General features: G+C 36.8%; 1 protein-coding gene across 3 annotated transcripts; it reads right to left on the bottom strand.

Annotated features, from left to right (window-relative positions):
* Positions 1–2,150: 2,150 nt before the first annotated feature.
* LOC107702723 (cystathionine beta-synthase-like) lies at positions 2,151–24,170 on the bottom strand. 3 transcript variants are annotated; one of them, XM_016505124.1, is made up of 15 exons: positions 23,791–24,170; positions 16,873–17,214; positions 14,189–14,295; positions 11,189–11,323; positions 10,817–10,896; positions 10,479–10,683; positions 10,023–10,114; positions 9,316–9,441; positions 8,760–8,844; positions 8,566–8,671; positions 7,040–7,117; positions 6,651–6,785; positions 4,888–4,996; positions 4,489–4,573; positions 2,151–2,861 (listed from the first exon to the last, which is right to left on the bottom strand). In XM_016505124.1, the coding sequence occupies exons 2-15, from the start codon at positions 17,205–17,207 to the stop codon at positions 2,728–2,730; spliced, it is 1,812 nt and encodes a 603-aa protein (XP_016360610.1). In that variant the 5' UTR covers positions 17,208–17,214; positions 23,791–24,170; the 3' UTR covers positions 2,151–2,727. The 3 variants fall into 3 exon arrangements, with proteins under 3 accessions (XP_016360610.1, XP_016360619.1, XP_016360627.1); XM_016505133.1 differs by having other exon boundaries at positions 2,151–2,819; positions 23,791–24,169; XM_016505141.1 differs by having other exon boundaries at positions 2,837–2,899; positions 23,791–24,169.
* Positions 24,171–26,142: the final 1,972 nt, after the last annotated feature.

Genomic DNA, 26,142 nt, shown 5'->3' with positions numbered 1-26,142 from the left:
ACGCTAGCAGTAAATGCATGCTGTACATTTATACACTTATATATGGGTAGCGCCAAGCGATTACACAGCTGTACCATTAAAAGCTCAGTTTGTTGGCCTACAATTTTATACAAGTTCACATAAAAACTCACCTGCTACCGACGTGGTCAAAACGAAGACAGAGACCTGTTTATGTTCGCACTTTGATGGTGAAACGTTCTACAAAAAAGGAAAGAAAAGAAAGAAAGATCTTTTTTGCACAGAATGTTCTCTCTTCAATCTCAAATGAGTTTCCGCTCTCTACCAACGAACACCGTGAGGAAACTGCGCGTCGTGCAGTGTCAGCGTTTTTTTATTATTATTATTATTTTGCTTTTAATTAAACCAACAAATAACCCCTAAAATTACACTGACAAAATATGTAATGAAAAAGCAGGAATATTGTACACACATTTGCAGGCGCGAGGTGTGTGAGTCTTCCTTTTCTTTTTCTTCTTCTTTCTCCAAGCAGAAAAAAAACCCTTTCTGTCATTGGTCAGGTTTCCCGCTTAATTTTTTTTTTTATTGTATTTGGATTTACAGTAAATGAAAAATACTGTATTTGAATGGCACCAAGAGGATATTTCCCATAATGCAATTTTAAAATACAGTAACATACTGTGTAAATATAACAGTGCACTCTGTTAGTATTACCTGACGTAAACTATGGCAACTGTTTGGATGACAGTTACTGTATTGAAATGCAAGGCTGCACTTCTTATTTATGTATGCCATATATCCATTTCAAAAGTACAAATTTACACATTACTTTATGTGGGATGTTGATTGAAAGAGACTGGATAGGATTCACAGTTACACTTTACTAGTGGTAAAAAGAGTCAATCTTACAGGAAAAAAACAAAACAAAAACATTACAACGTCATTGTGATATAGAAAAGAAAAAGAAATATAGGCACAAAGACGAAAAGACAAAATTAGAAAGGCAAACGCAGGAAACACCAGAACTTTGCTTTTGCATGCAGCACTGGATGAGGAATTTCAGTGCAGTCTGTCTACATCTCCTGACATGCCAGTCTGTCGGCCCACAGATTCTCATCTACATCACAATGCATATCTTTGCAACGTGGAATTGGAGTCAAGTGAACCATCTCACAACTGAGGCTGGCTTCAACCTGACCAAAAGCAGAAGGCGTGGTTGAAATATGTCATTGGCCACAGAACTACTGTTGATTTGCCAGGCCAACGGGGAGGAAATATCCATCGTCAGAATTTGAAACTCTTGTGTTGTCCTCCTTTGAGCTGTTTCAGAGAACTGGTTTATCATTAGCTGATCTACATTCTCTTCATTATTGAAAGTCAAGATTCACCTGCACAATTCATGGCAAATTTATAAAAAGTCTAATAGAAATGTGTAGAAAATATGCTTGATAGTTTATGACAACTAGATCAACTATTTTGCATTGAATGATTTATACGATGAACTAATGACTAGATGTTTTGAGGGGTAAGACTGTTGCACAGAGAACTATATAATACATTTTGAGCAACAGGACATTAGCAACTGATCATGTAGGAAACCATGATTTGGAGGTTGAACAAGTAGTTTTGAGAATTTCATTTCTGATTTGAGAAATGCGCCAAAGCGACTGAGAAAAACTGTAATAATGCCACAACTTTCCACATAAACTCAACTCGAATACTTTGCGTAGCAGACGCATAACTAAAATAAAACAAAATCTATCACATTAGATGTAAAAGTAACTTTTTTTTCAACTGAGGAAGACACTAGTTATTGTGCTGCTGCACCTTGGTGTATTCATTATTTTGTGTTAATTTATATAATTGAAACGCATTCAGTAAAAATTAAGCTGATTTGTGGCATTCTATGCCTTTCACGTTATTCCTTGTAAATGTAGGCCTATTTCATTAGTTAAACTATTTAAAATGTAAGAACTAGGGCTTGTTTTCAAACCTTTTACTCCAGTAAATATTTACTCCCTTGGCTAGCAAAAAAATAAAAAAAAAATTGTAAAGATTTTAAACCATTTCACGATTATTGTTTGTGTACATCCTGTAATTCTCATAAACCTGAATAAAATGTTGCTATGCAACAATTGGAGCTATTGGACTGAAAGACAGATTCAGAGATAATTCACAACAACCACTATTACTTCCAGAAATAAAGCCTTTATTTGTAACTAGTACTTATTACAGAAAAAAGACGAAAAAAAAAAGCAAATCAAATGACATACAGTAACGACATTCTGATCCAGAGACTCCAGCTGCATGCACAGAAACCATAAATGTGAGAGCAAACTAACACACATTCATTCCCTTAACATTAACTATATACAAACAATCTTATTCAGTCTCTGTTCGTTACAGTTTTTCTTTTTGAATGAATTAAAAAAAAAAAACATTCATTCAAATATACACACCTTAAAGAAATCAAATTTGCAAAGTAAACAAATCTGCAAATGGTGGTTCAATGACCTGTTATATTATTTCATTATGTTGACTGGCTAACAAAGCAGTTAAAATGTAAAATAAAGAGAGATTAAAGAAGAACACAATGCGGTAAACAGAGTACAAATCTGTCAGATGACATGTAAAACTATATTGACTGCCTCTTATTCTTTTTTTAAAATGGAGCATACCACTTGCAGGGAAATAAACTCAAAAACTGTGCAAGAGAAGAAAACGACACTCCAGCATTGTGTTCTCACACTCTTGGTAGTTCACTGCTCTTCAGAGAGCGAGCACTCGGACATTCAGCAGGTCAATGGCTGTCACCACCCCAAACACCATCTGCCTCATCTTGGGGGATCCATCGCTCATGTCTGTAAGACAGGAACTGCAATTCAGACTGTGGACACCATCCACTGCAATGACAGCATGGCCTGCGTTTACTGTACTTGATCTGATGAATAATTTAAAGGGAACAAAATAGGTCAACACATTCTCTAAATGTAAATTTATAGGGAGCACACAATGTGCCATCAGCAACTTTTTTAGTAATTTTACAAAAAAAAAAAAAAAAAGCTTTAGGTTTGAACAACTCTGGTCCCAAACACTGAAATATGGAAATAACTTTTGCTGTACCTTCTGATCACACTGTTAAAAAAAATAAATAAAATAAAAATGGAAAGAAAGAGACTTTTATCAGTATTTTCGTCTTGTTTTCCAGAGCATATGTCTAAAGATTCTTAAATCAAGATAGCCTACATTTACTTGGGAAGCAAAACTACATGAGATAAAAAAGTTTTGTTTCCTGTGAAATTGATCAAAATGGAGCAAGTTTATGATTAAAACAAGAACAAACATCTGCCAATGGGCTCAAAAAAACAAAAAAAAATTAAATAAAAAAATCAGCTTAATTCAAACGGAAATGTTATTTTCATACCCCATTGACAGATATTTTTCTTATTTTAATCAACCTCACTTAGTTTTGTTCAATTTCAAGACTTAATTTCTTCATGTTGCATCTCAAGTAAATGTATCTTGATTTAAGAATGGTTAGATATTTCTATTGAAAAACAAAAATACTGGAAGATATTAATTTGCAGTGCATGCAACATTTAAACAAATTATATAAAAACTTGAAACAAAACTACATAAACATGAAAAAATACTAATAAAAATGACAAATGCACAACAAAAACTGTAATAGTATATTAACGATGCTACAATACTGTTGGGGTCTAAATAATTGGCTTTACAGATGTGCCAAAAAGTGCAAAAATTATTTTAATGCAAGCAGCCCTGTATTCTTATGTAATGCTTGTTAATTGTCATTTGAAAAGCAAAGTTCACAGTAGTGTTATTCTAGCACTTGGCCGAGTTTGCCACAGCAGGTTGTAATGTCCTTGAAGAGGTACACAATGTAGGCGATTTCTTTGTAACAAAGAGCAAAGAAGGGGGAGCAGTAATCCGGTGTTCAGGAAAACACGTGTCCTATATCAGGAATCGGTGCTGTATTCATTGCATTAAGCTCTGTGAATAAAACTGTTGTTCCTGAATATTGCTGTGTTTTGTGTGGAAAGACTTGTACATTTTGTACAATACCTGTTAATTGAGTCACATGAAGTAGATGCTTATATTCTTACACCAACGGTTTTGGTTTAAGATCCACCTTTTTATACTGGACATCAAGTGTTGACCCAATGCGTTACTAAATGTAACCTGTAGTTATTGTAGTCTGGGTCAAATTTAGTTTGAGCGCATGTTGGCATCTGTCTAATTTGAAAGCTTCTACCAAGTGAATATAAAGTTCAAAAGAACAGCATTTATTTAAAATGGACATCTTTTGTAACATTTAACTGTTTTCACTGTTACTTGATCAATTTAATAATGCATCCTTGCTAAATTAAAGTATTAATGTAAATAAATACAATACAATTTCTTACTAACCCCAAACTTTTGAATCATGCTGGATATGACTAAAATTATGAAAATGGAGAGAAGCAGATTGGTTAGGGAAATGGTATAACAGAGAGTCAAATGACTTACACTGAATCTGTTCATGCACAACAAGGGCGAAATGGTCCGTCTCAAGGATACGGGAGAGTTTGCCCAGGTTATCAGTTAGGCGCACCTTCAAGGAGAGAAACAAGACGACTATTGAGCAATCACATTACCTCTATCAGTAGAACTGAGTGTACTGATATTTTCGTTGACATATACAATTAACATGTTATTATTCAGCTATCATTTGCTTCTCTGTCCAAACCTCAGAAATCAAAACAGCAGAGGTCTTTGTTATAGACCTCAGCAACAGGCACTTGTAAGGATTTACAATGTCTCAAGGTTTATTTGAACATGCTCTGTGTGGATACTTTTTCTCGGTCCTTCTGTTGCACGTACACTGTGACAGAAAGGGGGGGTGTGTGTCTGTGTTTGTATGCCCACCTGTTTAAACTGTTTGTAGAGAACTTTGCTTATGGGATCAGATGGCCTGACTCTCCCAGCCAGAACGGACGAGAGCATGTTCCCCAATGTGACCATGCCCAGAATCTGCCTACAGGGAGAAAACCAGACACAACTTACTCCACTTACCATCTGTTTTATCATTTAGGTATTTTAGGTTAATGACATGACAGGGTTTTTTTTCTAAAGATCTTTTAGGTCTCAAACTCAGTCCTGGAAGACCCCAGCACTTTGCACTTTTGCATTTTGGACATCTCTCTTATCAGACGGTCTTGGAGCCTCTACTAATGAGTTGATGATACAAATCAGGGAGATGTGAAGTGCTGGGGTGCTCCAATGAACAGGATTGAGAACCAGTGTATTAAGCTAATTCAAAATAACTAATTAAACAAAACAAACAACCAAAAGAATTATATTGACACTGGCCTCTATGATGAATTTTTTTCAGTGTCTGAATTATAATTACTTGTAATAATAAAAAAGAATAATAATTCTACATATACGTTCACACATAAATATACACATAAACATACATACCTATATTACACATACACACACACATTGGGTTTCCATGTTTTATGGGGACATTCCATTGGCGTAATGGTTTTTATACTGTACAAATTTTATTTTCGATCCCCTTACCGTAACACTACCCCTAAACCTATTCATCACACAAAACTTTCTGCATTTTTATATTTTCGAAACACTTCATTCTGTTTTCCTCATGGGGAGCAAAACAATTTCCCCACAAGGTCAAAATTGATTGTTATTACTATCCTTGTGGGGACATTTGGTCCCCATAACATTTACATTTAGTCATTTAGCAGACGCTTTTATCCAACGCGACTTACAAATGAGGACAATAGAAGCAATCAGACCAACAAGAGGGCAATAATATGTAAGTGCTGAGACAAGTCTCGATTAGCCTAATTTTTTATAATAAAAAAAAGAATAGTAGATAGTGTTAGAGGGCCTTTTTTAACTAAAAATAAAACAAGTCAAAAGAATAGAAAAAGAACAGAGAGTGCAAGTGTTAGAGGCTCAAGTGTTATTTTTTTTTACGTAGTGAATACCAGTGTACAGACACACACACACAAACACATATTAAAAATTAGGTTGGGCAAAAAAAAAAAAAGGCTGTATAACTGTCTGGAAAGTTAAAATTTGAATTAAAAGCTGTTAAGAATAATTAAAATCCAAGTAGTTCAGCATTAGCTTTTTATTTTTATTGTAGTATTTTATATATTTGGTTTACTACTGTGTGTCCATATTAAGTAACCTAAATATAGAAATATTGGCCTTTTTAAAATATATTAGTTCAAGTTTCCATCTGTCAAATGGAATAACCCAAGAAAACCACATGGTATTTGTAAAATATTTCTACCTAAAATATATTTATATATTTTAATGTTTTTTTTTTTTTTAAGTATGTGTACATTTCACATGATATTCAACATGTAAAGGAAAAAGTTCTTGGCATATCATTAAATGTTTTTCACTATATTAAGAACATGGCACACACATATATTAAAGATTTTAAAGGATTTCTCCATCTCATTGTCTGACATCCTTATTTGCATATCCTTATTAATGTAGTCCATAAATACGCAGTAATTGTGACACTGCATTGATTTAAGTGATTAGCACTGATACATGATCTCCTTGAGGCCATGGGACTAAAATCTTAAGAGGCTTGACAAAATGGTCAAGTTCTAAACAAATTGGTTTCTGGATGAATGACCTACCCGGCCTCGTCCACCACAGGGGCTTGGTCAAAAGCCTTCTCTTTCAGGATCTGAATAGTCTTCATGATGGACACTAAAGGCAGCACAGTCAGTGGGGCAGAGAGTCGGAGCTCCTGTAGAGTCAGATTCCACCACCTTCAGAGAGAGGAGCGCAGAGAGACGGGACAGGTGGAGGGGGAGGAGAATAAAAACTCACGGTAAGAAGACACACGGACAGACTCATTTGGGAGAGAAATGTCTCCACATTTAGAAGCTGAACTGTAGCTGTAATGCAGACTAGTGTAGTAACAGATGCAGAGAGTGTCTATATTTGCACAGGATATCGGCATGTAAATAATAAGGGTGCTTTCAAAGAAAACATGCTTATGAGGGTATGTGTTTACGCTCACCATGGCTTGCTGACAACAAGATCCTCCTCACTCAGGAAGCCCTTTTCACACATCCACTTGTCGCTAAGAAATTTAGACCTGAGGGTGAGGAGAACAAATAATTTGTTTTAAAGGTACATCAACATAAAGCTTAATGCATACGGTTTTTAGTATAATATAGCATGCAAGGATAGATGTTTGAAATGCAATTACAAAATCATGCTACACACTGTTATGTGACCACACTATGTTACATGTTTACATTACCAAGTGGCTTTTCACTGCATCAAGGGAGATGGAATTTGCATACTACTGTAGGTACAATACACATACTGTGCATTCACTGATGAAGTAGCATGCAGTGTTGGAGTAATTAACTAAAAGTAATGCATTTAGTTTAGTAGCATCACTGTTTTATATATATACAGGGCCGTCGCAAACATGGTGTGAGGCCCAGTGTGAGTTAGTGGATGCGAGGTCAACGTCAATTTGCAGATTTGTTTTTTCTTTGATCTCATATACATGAATACGTTTTAACCATTAATAGTGTTTTAAAATAATATTATTGATAAAGTTGTTGGTATGTTCATGTTTAGAAGCTTGTTGATGTTCAGCCGCTGTGACATGTTTGCCGTTTCTTTATATTTTGCTGCCTTCTGGAATGTAATGACTTCTTTAAAATAGAAAGGGCAACAGTTTTTGAGTATTACATTTTTGTAATGGAGGGAGATTTTTCTCTTTAATAAAAAGACTTGTATGATATCCTTGTGTGACGCTATGCTGTTTGCATTAACGCAACATCAGTAGACATTAAATGGGACATGTGACCACTATTTGATATTCTTGATGGTGCTTCACTGCACTGTACTGCTCTGTTTGTTGTTAGGATGACAAATTTTTTTTAAATGTTATGTTTTTGGCAAGCCCGCCTCAGCGGTCTAACAGTGAAAATTCCAGCGCGATGCTTCAGTTTTAATGGCGAAGGAGTTCAAGGTAAGATATACGTTAACTAAACATTATTATATGTCAACTGTTCTATGATAGAAACGTTAAATGACCGAGAGTAATCCAGTGACACAAATTCAACTTTATTGTCAAATGTTGCCATTTTGATTTTGAATTGAAAATACATGATTTATGTGGTTCTGTTTCATTCAAGATGAAACAAGAAACATTAACGGAACCATTTTTGGCATATTACGCATATGATTTAGAGTGAATGTGTCCATCCATATCAAAATATTATTATAGTTCAAAAGCATTACAATAAATTCTAGTTCTTTTACTATCTTTATTGTCTAAAATCCCTTTTAAATCCTTGACCTCTGTCAATTTTGTCCCCCTAGCAAAATACTTGATAAACTGTTACACTTTCAAAAGAGCTTCTCACCACTGGTAGTATGGAAGCATGCGATTCTGAGCATACCGGCAGTCTAGTTTAAAGTCTAAAACATTAGTATTGTTGTTGCTTAATCTACCAGGCAAGACAAAACACGCATCCACACCACAGCTAAGCACACTAGAATGCTGGGAACACAGAAACCTACATGTAGTTGCGGATGGAGTCGGGGAGGATCACCACACAGCGCTGGCCTTCCTTCAGCTCTTTGGCTACATGCACTGCTGCAGCCATGGCTGTGCCTGAACTACCACCTGCAAAGAGTGACAGACAACAGGGTTTAGATACACACTTAAGTTCACACACATATGAAACGAGAGAAATGCACTACGAGTCGCATACCGCACAGAAAACCCTCCTCTCTGATGAGCATACGAGACATGGCAAAGGACTCTGCATCACTGGACTTGTACCAACTATCCACCACCTGAGACACAGTAAATGTGGTAAAAAATTAAACAGATATTGCATTGCATTTGCTGGAATGAAGTGTGACACCTTAAACTATTTATTATTATCCATGTTCCTTAAGAGAAATTGGTTCTCAACATATAAAACAATTTTCTTCCTCACTGTGGCTCTTTTTAGTTTTAGTAGAAAAAAAGGGGTGAAACATCTATGCACTTCAAGATTTAAATCTCTGGAAAAGACATGTGCATCCTCTCTAGGTAGCTTGTGTCACTATAAATGGCATATTTTTGAATGATTTTGCTTTAAAACTAAGCATACTGGCCTATTTTAAATGTGATGATAGACCAGACAGCAACCATTGCAAAGACATGTCAATTTCAGGATGTAAAATTTAAGATGGGTTTTGGGCGAAGGGTCAACTGCCATTAGTAAACATCAAATGGTAATTTCAGCTGCATCAAAGCCTACTGTGCAAATACACACTTACAGATCTGTCCATAACAGTGGGGATGAAGTCATATCCGATGCCCTCAACCTCATATTGTGTCTTATCAGTCTTATTCAGCTCCTCTGGCTCAGAAAGGATAGAGCCCACAGGATCCACTCCAACTATCTGATGAACAATGACACAAACACTTGTTACAGATAAAACATATAAAAGAAAACAAATAAAATAATATGCCATAATTGCCGGTTGGGCCAGTGGCACAATGGATAACACGTCTGACTACGGATCAAAGATTCTAGGTTCGACTCCTGGCTGGCTCACTCTGTGTGGGGCAGTCGTGGCCTAATGGTTAGAGAGTTGGACATGTAACCTGAAGGTTGTGAGTTCGAGTCTCAGGTCTGGCAGGAATTGTCGGTAGGGGGAGAGAATAACCAGTGTTCTCTTCCACCCTCAATACCACGACTGAGGTGAGACCCTTGAGCACGGCACTGAACTACCCAAGTGCTCCCTGGGTGCCACAGCAATATGGCTGCCCACTGCTCTGGGTGTGTGTTCACTACTGTGTGTGTGCACTTGGATGGGTTAAATGCAGAGCACAAATTCCGAGTATGGGTCACCACACATCACTTCACTTTTTTTCAGTCACTCACTTAACAAACAAACAAATAAATAAATAAATAGGAAGAAAATAAGTTAATTGACATTGACTGCTATTATCAGAATTCATGAACTCATCTAAACGTCACCTTGATATTAGGGCATTTCTCCTTCAGCTTGCGAGCGACGCCGGTGATGGTGCCACCAGTGCCAGCTCCGGCCACCAGCATGTCTATTTTACCTACAGAGGGCAAGCGCAAAAACATAGCATCAATATTATTCACATGCAGTGAATCTCAACCTTTTTGTCAATATTCAAATGCCTGTTCAGCCTGTCTGCCTTGAAAAAAAACCCCTCAAAAATATGATATCAGTTTAATGTTGGACATTTTTATTGTTTTTTAGCATTGCATTTAATATTTTTAATAACTAAATTTAAATCATTTTAAAATTTATTGGGCCCCCCCTGGAAGTTAAAATGGGCCTATAAGGCCCACTGGTCGAGAACCACTGGTTAAATGGAAGCGACTGATGAGCTTGGATCCAAGTAACTGAAGAGAGAGTTGAAAGTCACAATGTCTCGTGTCCACAAGTTTTTAATTTACCGTCACACTGCTCCAGAATCTCCTCGGCAGTGGTGTCATAGTGGGCCAGGGGGTTGCTGGGATTGCGGTACTGGTCCAGAATGTGACCGTTAGGAATCTCGTTCTTCAAACGCCAAGCTACCCCCACATGAGACTCAGGAGAGTCAAACTGGGCTGAGGTAGGGGTACGAACAATCTCGGCTCCGAGAGCACGGAGCACGTCCACCTGGAAGCATGTGAGGACACAAACCACATGACTATGAAAACACACATTCACACGCACCACAAATATTGACACAAGAATTGCTGAGTAATCAGGTGGATTTACACCCACACCATATTTATCTTCATCATCTCACCTTTTCCATGCTCATCTTCTCAGGCATGACAATGATGCAACGATAACCTTTGACTGCTGCTGCCAGAGCAAGTCCGATACCTGAAAACACACGACAGTCTCACAGTCTCTACCACTTTCTGAGATCAATAATCTACACTTTGTTGATTAGTAAGTTTTAGAGATGTTGAATAACACTTAGCTGACTGTATTTGTACAGTCATTCTTTGACTTTGGTGCCAGACTAGTTGACACATGACAACTGGTCCTCCAGCATTCCAGTGCCTGAACTAAACTAAATGGAGCAGAGGCTCTTTCTCATCATGGCACAGTTAAAAACAATCAGTGCTTGCTTTCAAGATGAATACTAAAATGAGAATAAACATTATGGTGCCTGTGTTTCCTGATGTGGGCTCAATGATGGTGTCTCCAGGTTCAAGGATGCCGTCTCTCTCAGCGTCCTCTAGCATACGCAGACTGATTCTGTCCTTCACGCTGCCACCGGCATTGAAGAACTCGCATTTAGCCACTAGACAGATATAAAGACAAAAAAAAAGTAAATAAAGGAAAAACACCTTAGCAAACCACCTTTTCCATTCGCACATGTTGTCATTACAAATCATCAACTTGTCCCTTAGATTATAAATACAAACATGTCTGTATAGTTTTTCCCTTTACAATGGGAATGTATGGGGCAAGAGCAATTTATGCTTGCTTACAGTGAAACTGTGAAGTGTGCGATAGACACTCACCCCGTGAGGCCACGGGAGAGGATTTGTGAATGGCCGTGTAATGACACCTGACATCTTTATTCAAAACAAGTACTACCTACCCTTGAGAGTATGCGATTTCAGACGCAGCCAAAATGTTTACATTTTTCCAGACCTGGAAAAGTCATATAAATAAAAAAAAAAATAAAAAAAATCTTAAAACTACAATTTATAATGAATATACATTTTTCTACAAAAGCTCTAATGTATATTTATCAAATAGAAATTGTGGTTTTTGTTTTTCCTTTGAATATTGTTGCAGACAATGGAGGGCCCTGGAATCAAAAAAAAAGTTGAGAACCACTGGTCTAAATAATACTGGAGTGAGACTACTGTTACAAGCTGATTAACTTTTGCTTATGTTTATGTTGGTAACATACTATATAACATCCTGAAGCCAACTAAAAAACAAAAAAAAAACCTTGTACTGTCAAACTTTTCATCCAGATTGCACTATTAATGCTATGCCTGGATGAAATACCTACACAGGAAATACACAGTGTAGTTAAATTCATGGAAGCCCTTTACTGTACAGCTAGACCCCCAACTCCGTCATAATGCAAATACATGCAAATATGTGACCCTGGACCACAAACCAGTCATAAGGGTCAATTTTTCGAAATTGTATACATTCGTATACATTGTATACATTCGAAGATGTATACATCATCTCATCATAAATAAGCTTTCCATTGATGTATGGTTTGTTATGATAGGACAATATTTGGCTGAGATACAACTATTTGAAAATCTGGAATCTGAGGGTGCAAAAAAATCAAAATATTGAGAAAATAAAAAAAGTTGTCCAAATGAATCTCTTAGCAATGCATATTACTAATCAAAAATTAAGTATTAATATATTTACAGTAGGAAATTTACAAAATATCTTCATGGAACATGATCTTTACTTAATATCCTAATGATTTTTGTCATAAAAGAAAAATCTATAATTTTGACCCATACAATGTATTTTTGGCTGTTGCTACAAATATACATACCCCAGTGACTTAAGACCAGGGTGGTCTTTGTGGTCCAGGGTCACATATGTGAAATGTGCACCTACTCAGATGCAATTAGTCAGCTAATTCCACGTCTGTAATGCCAATGCTGGTCGGCTGAACTGGCCGAAGGGTAATCTTGTTCACATGAAATCGCTAGACGTATTGAATCCCCATTTCAAAGCTCATTAAAGCATTTTGACTCAAAAGGCTTTGACTTCCACACAATAACACTTTCAAACAATGCTTGTTTGAGGGGCTTAACTATAGTCTGGCTACACTTTTGACCCATGTGGCTCACTCACCTTTCACAGATGAAAATAACAGAAGCCATTCTGTGAGCCTGGTTTTGGTCTTTGAGTACACCCAGACAGAATGTTTCTTTTCCAAACCAAGACTAAAACAAAGCAACCATATGAGGTATTCATCTACTGCATTCCTCCCTGCAGGAATTGCTGAGGGGTATTTTAATGGCCTCTGATTTTACCTGATAAAATGATAGAAATGTACTTTCCAGTTCAGTTTTTAAGTTCAATTAGGGTGTAGAAGAGCCAAAGTGGATGTGATACCACAGATTATGCACACTATTATATTATATAGTTATAGAACATATATCACCTCATATTACACCTCACCTTACGACAAAAGTGGAAGCAAAATGGCCAAACAAAAAATACACTTACAGTCATATTAGGTACCTTTGCAAGAACATACTAGTTTTTTCGTTCTATCAGGCATTCTTTATCAATTTAGCATCAAACAAACAATAAATTGTTCACTGAGAAAGAAAAAAAAAGGATCATATTAAAAAAAAAATAAACAGCTTGTTTGTAAATCACCATTAAAACAAAAGAAGTATGTCACGCTTCATACACGACATGACATTTCCACAGATTTTTTGCTCCGATCTGCAGTCTGGATGAATCGATGCTAGTTACTGAAAGTCAGGGCCAGTCTGGAAATTTTGGACAGTCGGAGTTGACAAATTTTACAGAACATGGCAAAGTACATGAGCAAAGTGTAGCTTCAGACTTTGGTTCCTTCCAGTCGGATATGAAACATTTTTGATATTTTGAGCCGATTTCAGTAAACATATTGCTTTTATTTGTCACGCATCTCCTAGCAATTAGGCATATGCTTCTGTGAGTTTGTCGTTTAGAACAACTTAAAAGTCAGGTAGTGTGTGATCTTTAGTTGTTTAGTTTATGATGTCCAGTGTTTCTCTGTAACCATTTACAAAGTCAACAAGTATGAATATTGTGAATTCAGACATACTACTCTTTTCACACACTGTTTTTTGTCTACTAGTAGGGAAGTAGGCATTTTTGGATGCAGCTTATATCTAAAAAAAAAAAAAAAACTTGGTGCCAACTAAGAAAGTACATGTGATTAAATAAATAAATAAATAACAGACTCAAAATGCCTGACTGAAGTGTGTCTCAGTACGGTCAGTCTGGGAACGCTCAATCCTTCACGTCCTCACTCAACTGAGGAGGAAACCTAAAACATGAATTCTTCATTCCAGAACACAACCCCTTACTTCCCAACCCAGACAACACATGCACTTTCCAGGCTGTCCTTAAATTATCATGTGATTTGAGTGTCCTCATAGGTACAGATACTTACGAAGCTCACACTTGAGGCCAAAAGCTTTAGGAATCTTGTTCATGCGGACCAGTGGGGTCTCTCCGATCCTGCTTAAAATGTTGGGGAGGATACTGGGTGCTTTTGTTCTGTGAGAAAAAGGAGCACATTAAGTGGTTACACACACAAGCAAGACCACAAACACACATTAAAGTAACGTCAACAAACCACAATGGAACTGACTGAACTGAATCACAGTGACTCTGCACACACTGACATTGCTCTCTGGGTAAGGTAAGGGTGTGGTAATTCACTGTTATATTTCTAGAAAAGTCATTCTTCCTGAAAGAACTCTGTTGTTAAACGGGAGTTATTTGCAAGGTCATGACAGTTGATGAGACAGTGTTTGGAAAAAAATCTGCCATTTTAATACCGGGAGCATAGATTTAAATAATACAGATGGTAAAAAGGCTCTAACAGAGTTAGAGATTACTGAATAATATTTAACTGAAACCAATATTTCAAGCAAAAAGTTGTGAAAGAAGGAAAAACAGGAATTGAACTTGTTGCATTGTTTCTGTCATGTTTTCCCTTATAAACAAAACCATTGTATTTCCCTTTCTCAATTAAAATCATGCCGTCTAGCACAAAGATTTTGTAGAAGTCTATAGAAGTTTTTTTGTTTGTTTGTGAGTGTAAACCGGCCTTTTAGATCTAAATGGTTTGGTAAATAAAAAAAAAAAAATGTCAATGTTCACACTTGGATAAAACAACCAACTCAAACCTATTTTAGCAAACATAAAGTGAACATTAAAAAATATATATCTGTTGTCATAGGCCACATTCCCACAGTTTTTTATCTATTCAATATCACTTTAAAATAATAATTACTTTTTATGTTATTTTTTGTGATTTGTGATTATTATTAAATAACAATATTAAAATAATAACTATTACTAATGTAATAATACTACTGTGCTTCAAATGAAAATTTGAATTTAATATTTATATTAATAATTACATATTGATAATACATTTATTGTTCAACTGTCCAAATACAATACTAATATTTATTATTATTATTGTTATTATTATTTACTGTACATTTTATTATTTAAAAATATGATTTTGAAAGGAGTGAAATGATTTCCTTATTAAATTAACTCTTCATGAAGCCAATACTCAGGAACTCACACAAAACAGACGCCATGCAATAAAACAATAAAACTTATCTGGAGAAGAAATCTTCAAAGAGAGCAAACAACACCTCTCTCCTTGCTCATTTACGACCCCCTTCTCCCCCTGCCCTCTCTGCCTCTCCCTCTTTTCCCCCAAAAGGGTTCACTCAAAGTTCATTAAGAATATGCATACCCCACATATCTTGTATCTTGTGAACCCGTTGTTTTTCCCCTTCATGTTTGGTATCATTTTAAAGGTCTTTGTGCGATTGGTAAATTGGTTTCAATTTCACAGTAGTCATTTATATTATGAGAAAGGTTTAAAACTTTTGTAGAATTGTGTTCTGCTGAGTGTGTCCCCCTTTAGGGCCTGCGGGAATGTTTATCTATCTCCAGCCAGGTGTGACCCTGGAGCACGGGAACCTAAAAAACCAAAAGGTCTTTTATGTTTTTACAACTGATTTAAATATTTATTTGTTATTGTTCTGGTAGTATTTAAAGGGGTCACATGATGCGATTTCAATTTTTCCTTTCTCTTTGGAGTGTTACAAGCTCTTGGTGCATAAAGAAGATCTGTAAAGTTGCAAAGACTAAAGTCTCAAATCCGCGGATACAATATGTTTCACAATTGCATTATCCTTTCTAAATTGACTTCTAATTATTTAATTATTTAATTGACATGATACAATTTTACCTGACTAATAATAAATTGTTATATTTGATTTATTCGGATCTCTTCTGAAATAATTTTTCAAGTAGATTATTGTGTAGTCTAACATTTCCGCAAATCTGCGTCCAGGACAGATCATACTTAAGTACCAATGAGCGGGGCAGGGGGCTCTCCATTAGGGATCTTATGATTTCTGTCTGTCACCTGGCTTAACAAGTTACAGTTTTCGTGATTATAGGAAAAATACCCTTTTTGTTATTTGCTAGCAGGGTGTGGCACTTAAAGGTATTATAATCACCCTGTATCCTCTGAGTAAGTTCAGAACTGGCGAGTTTGTGTTCGTGAGTTCACAGTTGGCCGAGTGAATTTCTAAGCTATGTTAGGTCCTTAATGAATGAATAATTGAAAGTATGGGATTTCCAGAATACTCAAATATCTAAATTAATAAACAATCGGTATTTATGATAAGTTTTTAATTAGAAACATTGCCTAAATTTAGTGATCACTTAAAATTGGAGTCAGATTGAAAACGGAGCTAGACTAAAATTGAAGCTAATTCCTGATAAATTCAAAAGCCCAAGTGAAAGACCGAATACGCATTAAACCTTCGACCAGGCCGCTGGATTCCGCTGTTTTGGGCTGGCGGGTGGATTCTTACATTTATAAAACCTTTAATTTAAACATATTATAAAATCAGATGATTTTATTTAGCACACAAACGGTAGCACCAGTTATAAATTCCCAGCAGTAAAAGGCAGTTTTACTGTGCAGATGAACACATGATGTACCTGCATAGTTTGATTTTAAAACATTCTCTTCACTGACAAATATGAATTCTGAGTAATGGGTGTAACAGATTTATTGTGTTGATATCTTACCGTTGGAAGTGCCTGTGGGGTGACTCTGTATTTGGGTCACCAATTTTCCAGGTGCATCTGCTGGGCAAATCTGGTCGAATCCATTTCCTCTCCATGGTGACTTCTGATACATTCTCAATCTGCTCTACATTCACATGGTGACCGTTTGTTTCATTCACAAGGTCTGTGCTATTTGCACTTAACTTGTGTCCAGTCTTTCCGTTCAAAACGGCATCGGTTTTCAGCTTTGCATCCCCGCTGATGCCAGGTTCTCCATTTGCAGCATTTATGAGGACTTTGGCAGCATGTGGGCAGACAGGACCAGTCCCAACTGCCTCTGAACTAGATGATGGCATGGCTTACCTGTCAGAGGAAACATTTTAAGTGTCATTCACCAGGCTTTTCATTGTATAGTACTTCGATCATCCAATGAACTGTTATACATGTTATTAGGAAACATTTCGCAACCCCTCTATTGCTCTAGATATTCATTCTGATTTTCAGTCTATTATATTTTGAAAACTCTTCTCATGTCATCCAAGTGCTTATGTAACACTGACAGATCACAACATGCCTTAGAGGAAGCCAAACTACCATATAAAGTACCATGGAAGTCTCAAAAACCACCTAAAAGATCATTATTTCTAGTGCTTTACTTTTTATGAAGTAAACAAAGGTTTTGCCAAACATAGACATCAAAATACAATCTTAATGTATGATAACACTGTTTTGCATGCTTGTCAAAGATAGTGAGAGGAAGAAAACAAAACTGAATTGTTCAGCATGTGTGCAAAACCAATCAGTTCTTGATAACATTAGATAAGACCTATTAGATTAGACCTATAAAGCTCTCTAATCTCGAAGACTGTCAAACATGAAGATAATGCAAGCGCTCTTATCATTACCCCAACTTCATTCTGGTGAAAGCATGAATAAGCAAAAGTTGATCCCTAATAATAATAAAAAATAAATAACTAAATAAAAAAAACTACTATTGAAACCTGAGTGGAGGAGATCCAGGTGAAATGGTCGATGTCTGCCAATGACTTTTCTTTTTTGGGTTCCAACAGAAGCTGGAGATGTTTTAGGTCTCGTTTTAGGGTTGTGCTGATAGACGATAGAATCGTGTATCGACGATAGTCAGATATATCGACGATAGCAAATGTCTTTGTCGATAGTCAAGACGATATTAGGCTCATTCTCCTATATGTATTAAATAATAATAATAATTATTATTATTATTAGGCGGCCCACACACGCAAATGAGGAGCCTGTAGCCGGTGAAGGAGTCTCCAACCATAAACACAGACACATATCATCTGCTGATATAAGGTATTTCGTTGCACTTTAACAAGTAATCTGAACAGCCTATATATGTGCAATATTTTAACCGAGCCCTCACTAATGAGTTTAATGCCACAGGTATGTTAGAACGCATCTCATTCTTGTTTCTGTGGTGGTGCGTCGGGCTCATCATCGGTCTGGAGAGCTGTATGACTGATATCTGTTTAATTTAAATTTACTCCAAATATATTAACTTACCTGTTTTAAATACTTTATATTTAACGTGTTCGTTTATGTCCAATATTTAGTGTTAAACTGTTGGTCTTTAAAATAAATCTACTTTTGATTTTCACCGTTGACTGATTTTGTAGACCTTCCGTGCATCGATGCGGCAAAACTTGTCACAGGATGCGCGGTCCTAATAGCGATGTATGACTGTTGTATCTAAATATATATGAACTAGCTGTTTTAAATATTTTTGTATTTAACATGTTAGTTTATACGTATGCTTGAAAGTATATTATTTAGATTCGTGGTGCTTCCATATGGCTCCCTCTCTCTCGCGCGTGCACGGTTTAAAACACCAAATAGTTATGAAATAAGGTTGTGACGGTGAGGAACTTTTCCCACCGATTAATCCACGTGTGACAACACCGATAATACCGGTATCACCATGGGGGCAGGGGCGTTCCCTCTTTTCCTCGCTTTCCTTCTCTTTTAAATAGCTTAAAAGCGCCTTGCGCATTTTACTTTCACTTTCGAATTAGCGGCAATTCAGCATCAATTGCTTGAATGCAACAACAAAATACAAAGTCAAACTCACTTTAGCCTATATATAAAACATATAACTTTTATTAACAAAACGAATAAAAATACACCATGCTATAGGGCAGGCTATGCCTAATATAAAATAGCAAATACCTTACATAAAGTTTAAATGGGTATACAAAACTGGAAATGAGTAAACATGTATAATATATAACCAAATGAATAAGAAACGTAAAACGTTTATTAGCAAAACTAATAAGAAAGCTTGGAGGTACGCATACACCTTGATGTCAAATAAAATAAATAAATTACACAAAGTTTAAATAAAGTAAAAATCAGCAAACACTGTGGAACCAATTAAATAAGAAAGGAATGTTGAAAAACCTTCCAAAATCTCCTTAGATAAAAGGCAAAAGTCAGCAGGCTTTTCAAAATCCAAAATACTGATTTATACAAAAATTTAGGTCCCCCTAAATAGACCCGCCCCCACTCCCCTTTCAATCAATCAATAAATAAAAGCTTATATAAATATGATTAATATTTTTTGTCTTGTCCTCGTCATCGTTGAGAAAACATAATTCTAAGATAAAAGCTTATTTTAAGATGATCAGTGAATTAGGTGTACCAAGCAGTGTTGGGGAAAGTTACTTTTAAAAGTAATGCATTACGAGAGGATGCAAGATGGCGCCGTAGAGTGAACACGCATTTTGCGAGCTGCGTGATTAGTCTCAGTTATTTATCTTAAAAAATCCTTTTCATCGAGACAGAAGAGTAGCTCAGTGACAAACTTTACTTCGATGGAATGAGTTTGAACAATTATTTTAACAAATCGTCAGGTATTTCGTTGAGGAGTGCGAAAAAAGCAGCGCCGAGAAACACGCATAAATCGGCAACCATGGCTGCGGATAATACACCAGCTACTGACCGGTTAACCCACGATGAAGAGACCGAAAAGGTGACTGCTGACGACACTACTAACAATCTTGTCACTGACCCTAACCTTCTACAAGCTATGAAGAGCATGACGGAGGACATAGTCTCAGTGATCGATGCGAAGATCTCAACGGTTCTCGAAGCGATAGATAACCAGTCGTCTAAAATTCAAAGTATTGTACAGCGAGTCCAAGAAGCAGAGGACAGAATCGAAGTGACTGAAAATACATGCACTGCCAATGAAACCAAGATTCAACACTTGGAAAAACAAATACGTGATTTGACTGAGCAAGTAGACGACTTGGAAAATCGCGGAAGGAGATGCAATGTACGCATTGTCGGCTTACCGGAAGACACAGAGGGATCAAACCCGCTCAAGTTCTTCGAAAAATGGATTCCGGACTACCTTCACCTGGACACGAAGGCAGGTAAATTGAAACTGGAAAGAGCTCACCGCTCCCTCACTCCAAAGCCGGTTCAGGGCCGCCATTCTCGACCTGTCATCGTTCGATTTCATAATTTCCAAGACAAACAAAGAGTGATGACAGCCGCCAGTAAGCGCTTCACGCTCAACAGTAAGCAAGCATCTTCGCAAGACGCAGACACTCCGAGAATCTCCTTTTTTAACGATTACTCAGCGGCTGTGGTGCAGAAGAGAAGAGCGTTCAACGAGGTCAAAATTCGTCTTCGAGAGCTACAGATGGATTACGCGTTGTTCTACCCTGCCACACTTAGCGTCAAAGTCGGCCACGCGTGCAAAAAGTTCGTTTCCCCGGAGGAGGTGACTGCTTTTCTTGACTCTCGACAGGTCCGGGCTTAGATGCGCTATCATTTTTCAGTGGTCACGGTGTAGACTTCGAGTTATATTTCTTCTGTCTTATTACTGCATCAAGAAGAGACTGACTGCGCAGTTCTGCAAATGACTGATCTATGGTGCGCTGACATTCGGTGAAGGTGAAGATGGTGTTTTGAGAAGTTTGAATCTCTCTTCACAACAAGGTTTGGTTGGGAGCCCTTGTGAGATGGATATAAGGGTGGTTTCCCCTGTTCATTATTTGTTTTTGATTTGTATTATAGTTTTGATAAATGTTTTCGGTTCTTGTTCAGCTCGGCATATTTCTGTTTTAGGTCACTGTGTATATTACTTAAAGATGTTCAGGTACAGCTGTTTCTTGATTGAGGTTTATGACAATGGATAACACACTTCATATTTGTACTTGGAATGTTAAGGGAATTCATAATCCTATAAAGAGGAAGAAGGTCCTGTCTTATATCAGAAAAGAGAAGATTAGTATAGCTCTATTACAAGAAACACATTTAGACAAACAGGAACATTTAAAGTTAAAACGGGGGATATAATCAAGTATATTCTTCATCCTTTACGTCAAAGAGTAGAGGGGTGGCAGTGCTGATCAGAAAAGACATCCCATTGAATGTTGTTAAATTGACAGAAGATGACCGAGGCTGTTTTGTTATTTTAAATGGCACCTTATACAGCAAGTCTATTTCTTTGTTTATTATATATTATCCTCCAGGGCATCCCTCTGATTTTCTTATTAAGGCATTCGCTGACTTTCATGATCTGAGATCGGATTATATGATTGCTGCAGGTGATTTTAACTGTATGTTAAATCCTCTCATTGATCGATTTCCCCATAAAATAGTGGCTCCATCTAAGCTAGCTAAACAAATTAATGGCATCTGTGAGGACCTAGAATTTATAGATGTTTGGAGAGCTCTACACCCATCTGGTAAAGAATACAGTTTTTTTCTCCCCACCACATCAATGTTATACAAGGATTAATTATTTTTTTATGCCTAAGTGTTCAGTGCATTTAGCCGTCGCATGTTGTATTAACAATATTGTAATCTCAGATATGTTTAACCATTCATTTAACATTGGGCAGCTCCCTGAATCTCTGAGAGAAGCTAATATTTCTCTTATACTGAAAAAAGGTAAATCTCCTGAAGCCTGCTCTTCATATAGACCCATATCTTTATTAAATACGGATAGGAAGCTGTTAGCCAAAATCCTGGCTTCTCGTTTGGAGAATGTAATAACAGATGTTATCAAAGATGACCAAGTAGGTTTTATAAGAGGCCGCTCATCTTGCAATAATATGAGACGTTTTCTTAATGTTATACAAGTCTTTAAGCAGCGTGAGATTGATGGGTTAGTACTTTCTCTCGAGGCAGAGAAAGCGTTTGACGGCATTGAGTGGTCATATTTATTTTTTGTTTTGGAGAAATTTAATTTTGGTGACACTTTTATCAGATGGGTTAGCGTGTTATATGAAGAACCTAAAGCTTATGTTCTTACTAATGGTTCTAGGTCAGCAAGTTTTTCATTACATAGAGGGACTAGGCAGGGGTGCCCATTGTCACCCTTGCTTTTTGCGCTCGCTATTGAACCCCTAGCTGAAGCGATCAGAGCAGAGCCTTCAATTGAAGGTCTACAGACTGATGAAAAACATCATAAATTAGCCCTTTATGCAGACGATGTGCTCATTTTCATTTCAAATCCTGATTCTTCAGTACCATCTCTTCTAAACATTATAAATACTTTTGGTACTTTCTCAGGATACAAAATCAACTTAACTAAGTCAGAGGCTATGCCTGTTGGTTCTATGAAAACAATTCCAAATATTAGCCCCTCATTTCCATTTAAGTGGTCCCCTGGAGGATTTATATACTTGGGTACTTTTGTGAGCCCTGTATTTAAAAATGTATTCAAAGACAATTTTACCCAGTTACTTAGTAAAATTAGAGAAGATTTAAACCGATGGGACACTCTACCTATTTCGTGGCTAGGTAGGGTGGCTCTTATAAAAATGACTGTCCTACCCAAGCTTCTGTACCCAATTCAAATTATCCCTATTCTGTTCTCTAAAAAGGTTTTAAAGGATGTGAATGGCTGGCTTAGTTCCTTTATTTGGAGCAAACGCAAACCAAGGTTGAAGTTTTCTGCACTACATTTACCAGGTTGAACTGATGATAAAACTAATGACATTATTTACTGTCTTTACATTTATTTTGAAAGATAAAGCTGGCGATTATGGTAAGGGGCGTTACATTTCCGACGAGTGCTTGCGGTGTTCGGCCAATCACAATGCACTGGGTCAGCTGGCCAATCAGAGCAGACTGCGCTTGTCGGAAGGAGGGACTGTAGAAAACGAAGCGTTTGAGAGAGGCGGGGCATAGAGGACCTACAATAATGTACAGTATTTGAAAAATAATGTGTTTTTTGAACATTAAAGCATGTCAACATATTCTGTTACACCAAATACACAAAATAATGATCTTTAAAAAAGCATCATATGACCCCTTTAAAGGCTGCCTCAAGAAATCTTTGCGACTTAAGATCGTAGTCATATAGAGCATTCAATTTTTTTTCTACATTTATATACCCTTCAACGGCGGGCGACGTTTACAATGCCAGACATTTCAGAAAAAGCAAGGACAGTTTTGATAGGCTTTAAAAAGAACAGCCATTCATCCGGATTAAATGACAGAGAACTGATAATGGTTAATAAATTAATTAATTAATGACTCAAAATAATTCCCCACAGCAGGTGTATGTAGGTATGGACTGTAAAACATATAAGAGCGTCATGTTAACGAAAGCACATAAGTAAGGTAAGATGACGCAATCTTGTGGCTATTGCCTTCACTGTGCTCGTGCTGATCGTGATGCTGTGGCGCAGGGGTAGATTTCATCATGCTCGCGCCGCAGTCCCATCACTTAGGACAGACGTATAACAGTTACATTATAGTAAAATGTGTGTATAAAACTCTCTGGAGAAATTCGAGCGATTAAGATGCGTTCCTCATCTACAAACATCAGTGTGTATTAGTGTGTCAGATTGATGCTCTTACCGTGTCTTTGTTATCATTAATAAAAGTGTTTTCTTGAGGGTTTCGCGATTACAATACGAACCGATTGTTTTTACTCACCCGACTATCAGATAAAGAGGAACTTGCGAGCTGGTGAGGTCCGGGTGTTGTGTAATATTCGGTTCCCGTGAAAAACTGTTCCAATGGGCGGGGTTAGTACGAATATTCATAGATTCGTTCCGCGGTGGGCGTGGCCTTTTGAACTACAAACAAGCGAATGGAAAGGATTGTGTTGTGTGTTCTTCAGCTCTTGTGTGATTAATTATTTTGAAAAGGTAATAAAGCCCAATGTTCATACGCCCCGTTTAGATGTACAGCTGTTTATGTTATTCACATAATAGGCTAAAATGCTCATTGTTTCGCATGTGCTTTTATCAGAACGCTTTATCATGGCCATATGACAATGTTTTGCTGTGTAGCTTACGTGGATGATACTAAACACCAAACAGCACGAATCGAACACATTTCTGTCGTTCCTCGTTTTTTTTGTCGTTTATTTTCAAGCTGTAAACTGTGTCCCTAGTTGCTGTGTATTTTGCTGCATCATAACTTTCACAACTTTTCATAACTTTCAGTGACTGCAATTAAACTCAAATGTCGTTAGATGCATGTTCAAATAAAGATTTTTTAATGTTATCTGATGTTGTTTTGTTGCCTTTTTTCCTGATTTTTTTTTTTTGTCAAGAGCCTTGTAACAATTCAAAAAATAAATAATTAGCAGCTGAGACATGTTGTTTATGGGTGTTTTCTGAGAGCTAAAATGCGATTTAAGAGAAGAGAGACCAAAAGGGGGGGAGCGGAGTCATTTTGTATGTATACCAAACACACACACACACACACACACACACACACACGGCCACGCCCACCGCGGAACGAATCTATGAATAGTCGTACTAACCCCGCCCATTGGAACAGTTTTTCACGGGAACCGAATATTACACAACACCGGTCACACAGATGACCTATTCGTATGTGAAAAGAACTCGGCTTGCCAGCTGCTCACGTGCGTTAAAGAGTCACGCTGACGTCCAATCAGGTGTTAGCATAGCTTGTTGGGATCAAGCGCTGATTGGCTACGACGGGGGGGTCGGTTCTTTTCTCTTAACCAATGGAATATCGACATTTAGTCACGCCCTCGTCCAGAGACAACGCTGTTCTGCTATGCCACGGGAGTGGATGTTATGATTATGATGGCCTTATGATTGTAATAAACTTAGCTTCGGAACACAATATTAATTTTACGGTGAGCATGAAACATTTGATGCACGGCTAGAAGATCCGGGCCCGTTTCAGAAAGGAGGTTAAGTGAAAACTCTGAGTATGTTAAGAATTAATTTGCATTTTCAATAATAAGCCCGTCTCCAGCAACATGTTTTTGTTGTTGCTCAATTTTTTTGTTTTCTGCAGCAACTCAAGAGCACTTTTCATATTCTTTATTAGGGATGTAACGATAAACCGCGAGCCGGTTGAAAATCGATTCAAATACGTGACGATTCAAATCAGTTGAGATGCTAAACAAATCGCGATTCATCTAGGGGTAGGAGTTTATATGAATGTATGTCTGAGGGGAACTTACTGTCTTTAGAAAAGTTTAGATGGTATTTTTTCTTTTCATCTGGCCTCTGTATAATGCATGTTAAAGTTCATAAGTGCAGTGCTCCAAGCAATAATAAAAGGACACATTTAATTTATAATTTGTCTTAAATCTCATTTTGTAAAAAAAAAAAAAGTGAATCGAATCGAATTGTGAATCGAATCAAATCGTGAGTTGAGTGAATCGTTGCATCCCTATTCTTTATCCTGGCTGAAGCACATTTGTCTCAATCTATAAGAATAATCAGCCTACACTACCAGTCAAAAGTTTTTTAACAGTAAGATTTGTAATGTTTTTTTGCTCACCAAGCCTGCATTTATTTGATCCAAAGTACAGCAAAAACAGTAATATTATGAATTATTTTTACTATTTAAAATAACTGCTTTCTAGTTGAAATTAGAAATTTTATTTAGCGCTGCAATTTTATTTTATTTATAATACTTTTATTTAGCAAGGATGATTTAAATTGATCAAAAAGATTATAATGTTACAAAAGATTTCTATTTCAGATAAATGCTGTTCTTCTGAACTTTCTATTCATCAAAGAAACCTGAAAAAATTCTACTCATTTGTTTTCAACATAATAATAAATGTTTTTGAGCAGCAAATCAGCATATTACAATGATTTCTGAAGGATCATGTGACTGAAGTAATGATGCTAAAAATTAAACTTTGAAATCAGGAAAAACTGTTATTTTAAATAGTAAAAATATTTCAAAATGTTACTGTTTTTGCTGTATTTTGGATCAAATAAATGCAGGCTTGGTGAGCAGAAGAGACTTCTTTAAAAAAACATGAAAAATCTTACTGTTCAAAAA

Source organism: Sinocyclocheilus anshuiensis, unplaced genomic scaffold (assembly GCF_001515605.1).
Source record: "Sinocyclocheilus anshuiensis isolate Anshui unplaced genomic scaffold, SAMN03320099.WGS_v1.1 scaffold1094, whole genome shotgun sequence".
Classification (NCBI taxonomy): Eukaryota; Metazoa; Chordata; class Actinopteri; order Cypriniformes; family Cyprinidae; genus Sinocyclocheilus; species Sinocyclocheilus anshuiensis.
Note: the sequence above shows the minus strand (reverse complement) of the source record. Positions and strands in the feature narration are given on the sequence as shown.

What these genes read in the sequence shown, in the direction of transcription:
- LOC107702723 (XM_016505124.1), bottom strand. Translation starts at nt 17,207, where the DNA reads ATGCCATCATCTAGTTCAGAGGCAGTTGGGACTGGTCCTGTCTGCCCA. An exon ending in TGGCCTCAAGTGTGAGCTTC is followed by an intron (nt 11,324 to 14,188) that starts GTAAGTATCTGT and finishes ATATCTGTCTAG; the next exon opens with TGGCTAAATGCGAGTTCTTC. An exon ending in GATTCTGGAGCAGTGTGACG is followed by an intron (nt 10,115 to 10,478) that starts GTAAATTAAAAA and finishes TGCCCTCTGTAG; the next exon opens with GTAAAATAGACATGCTGGTG.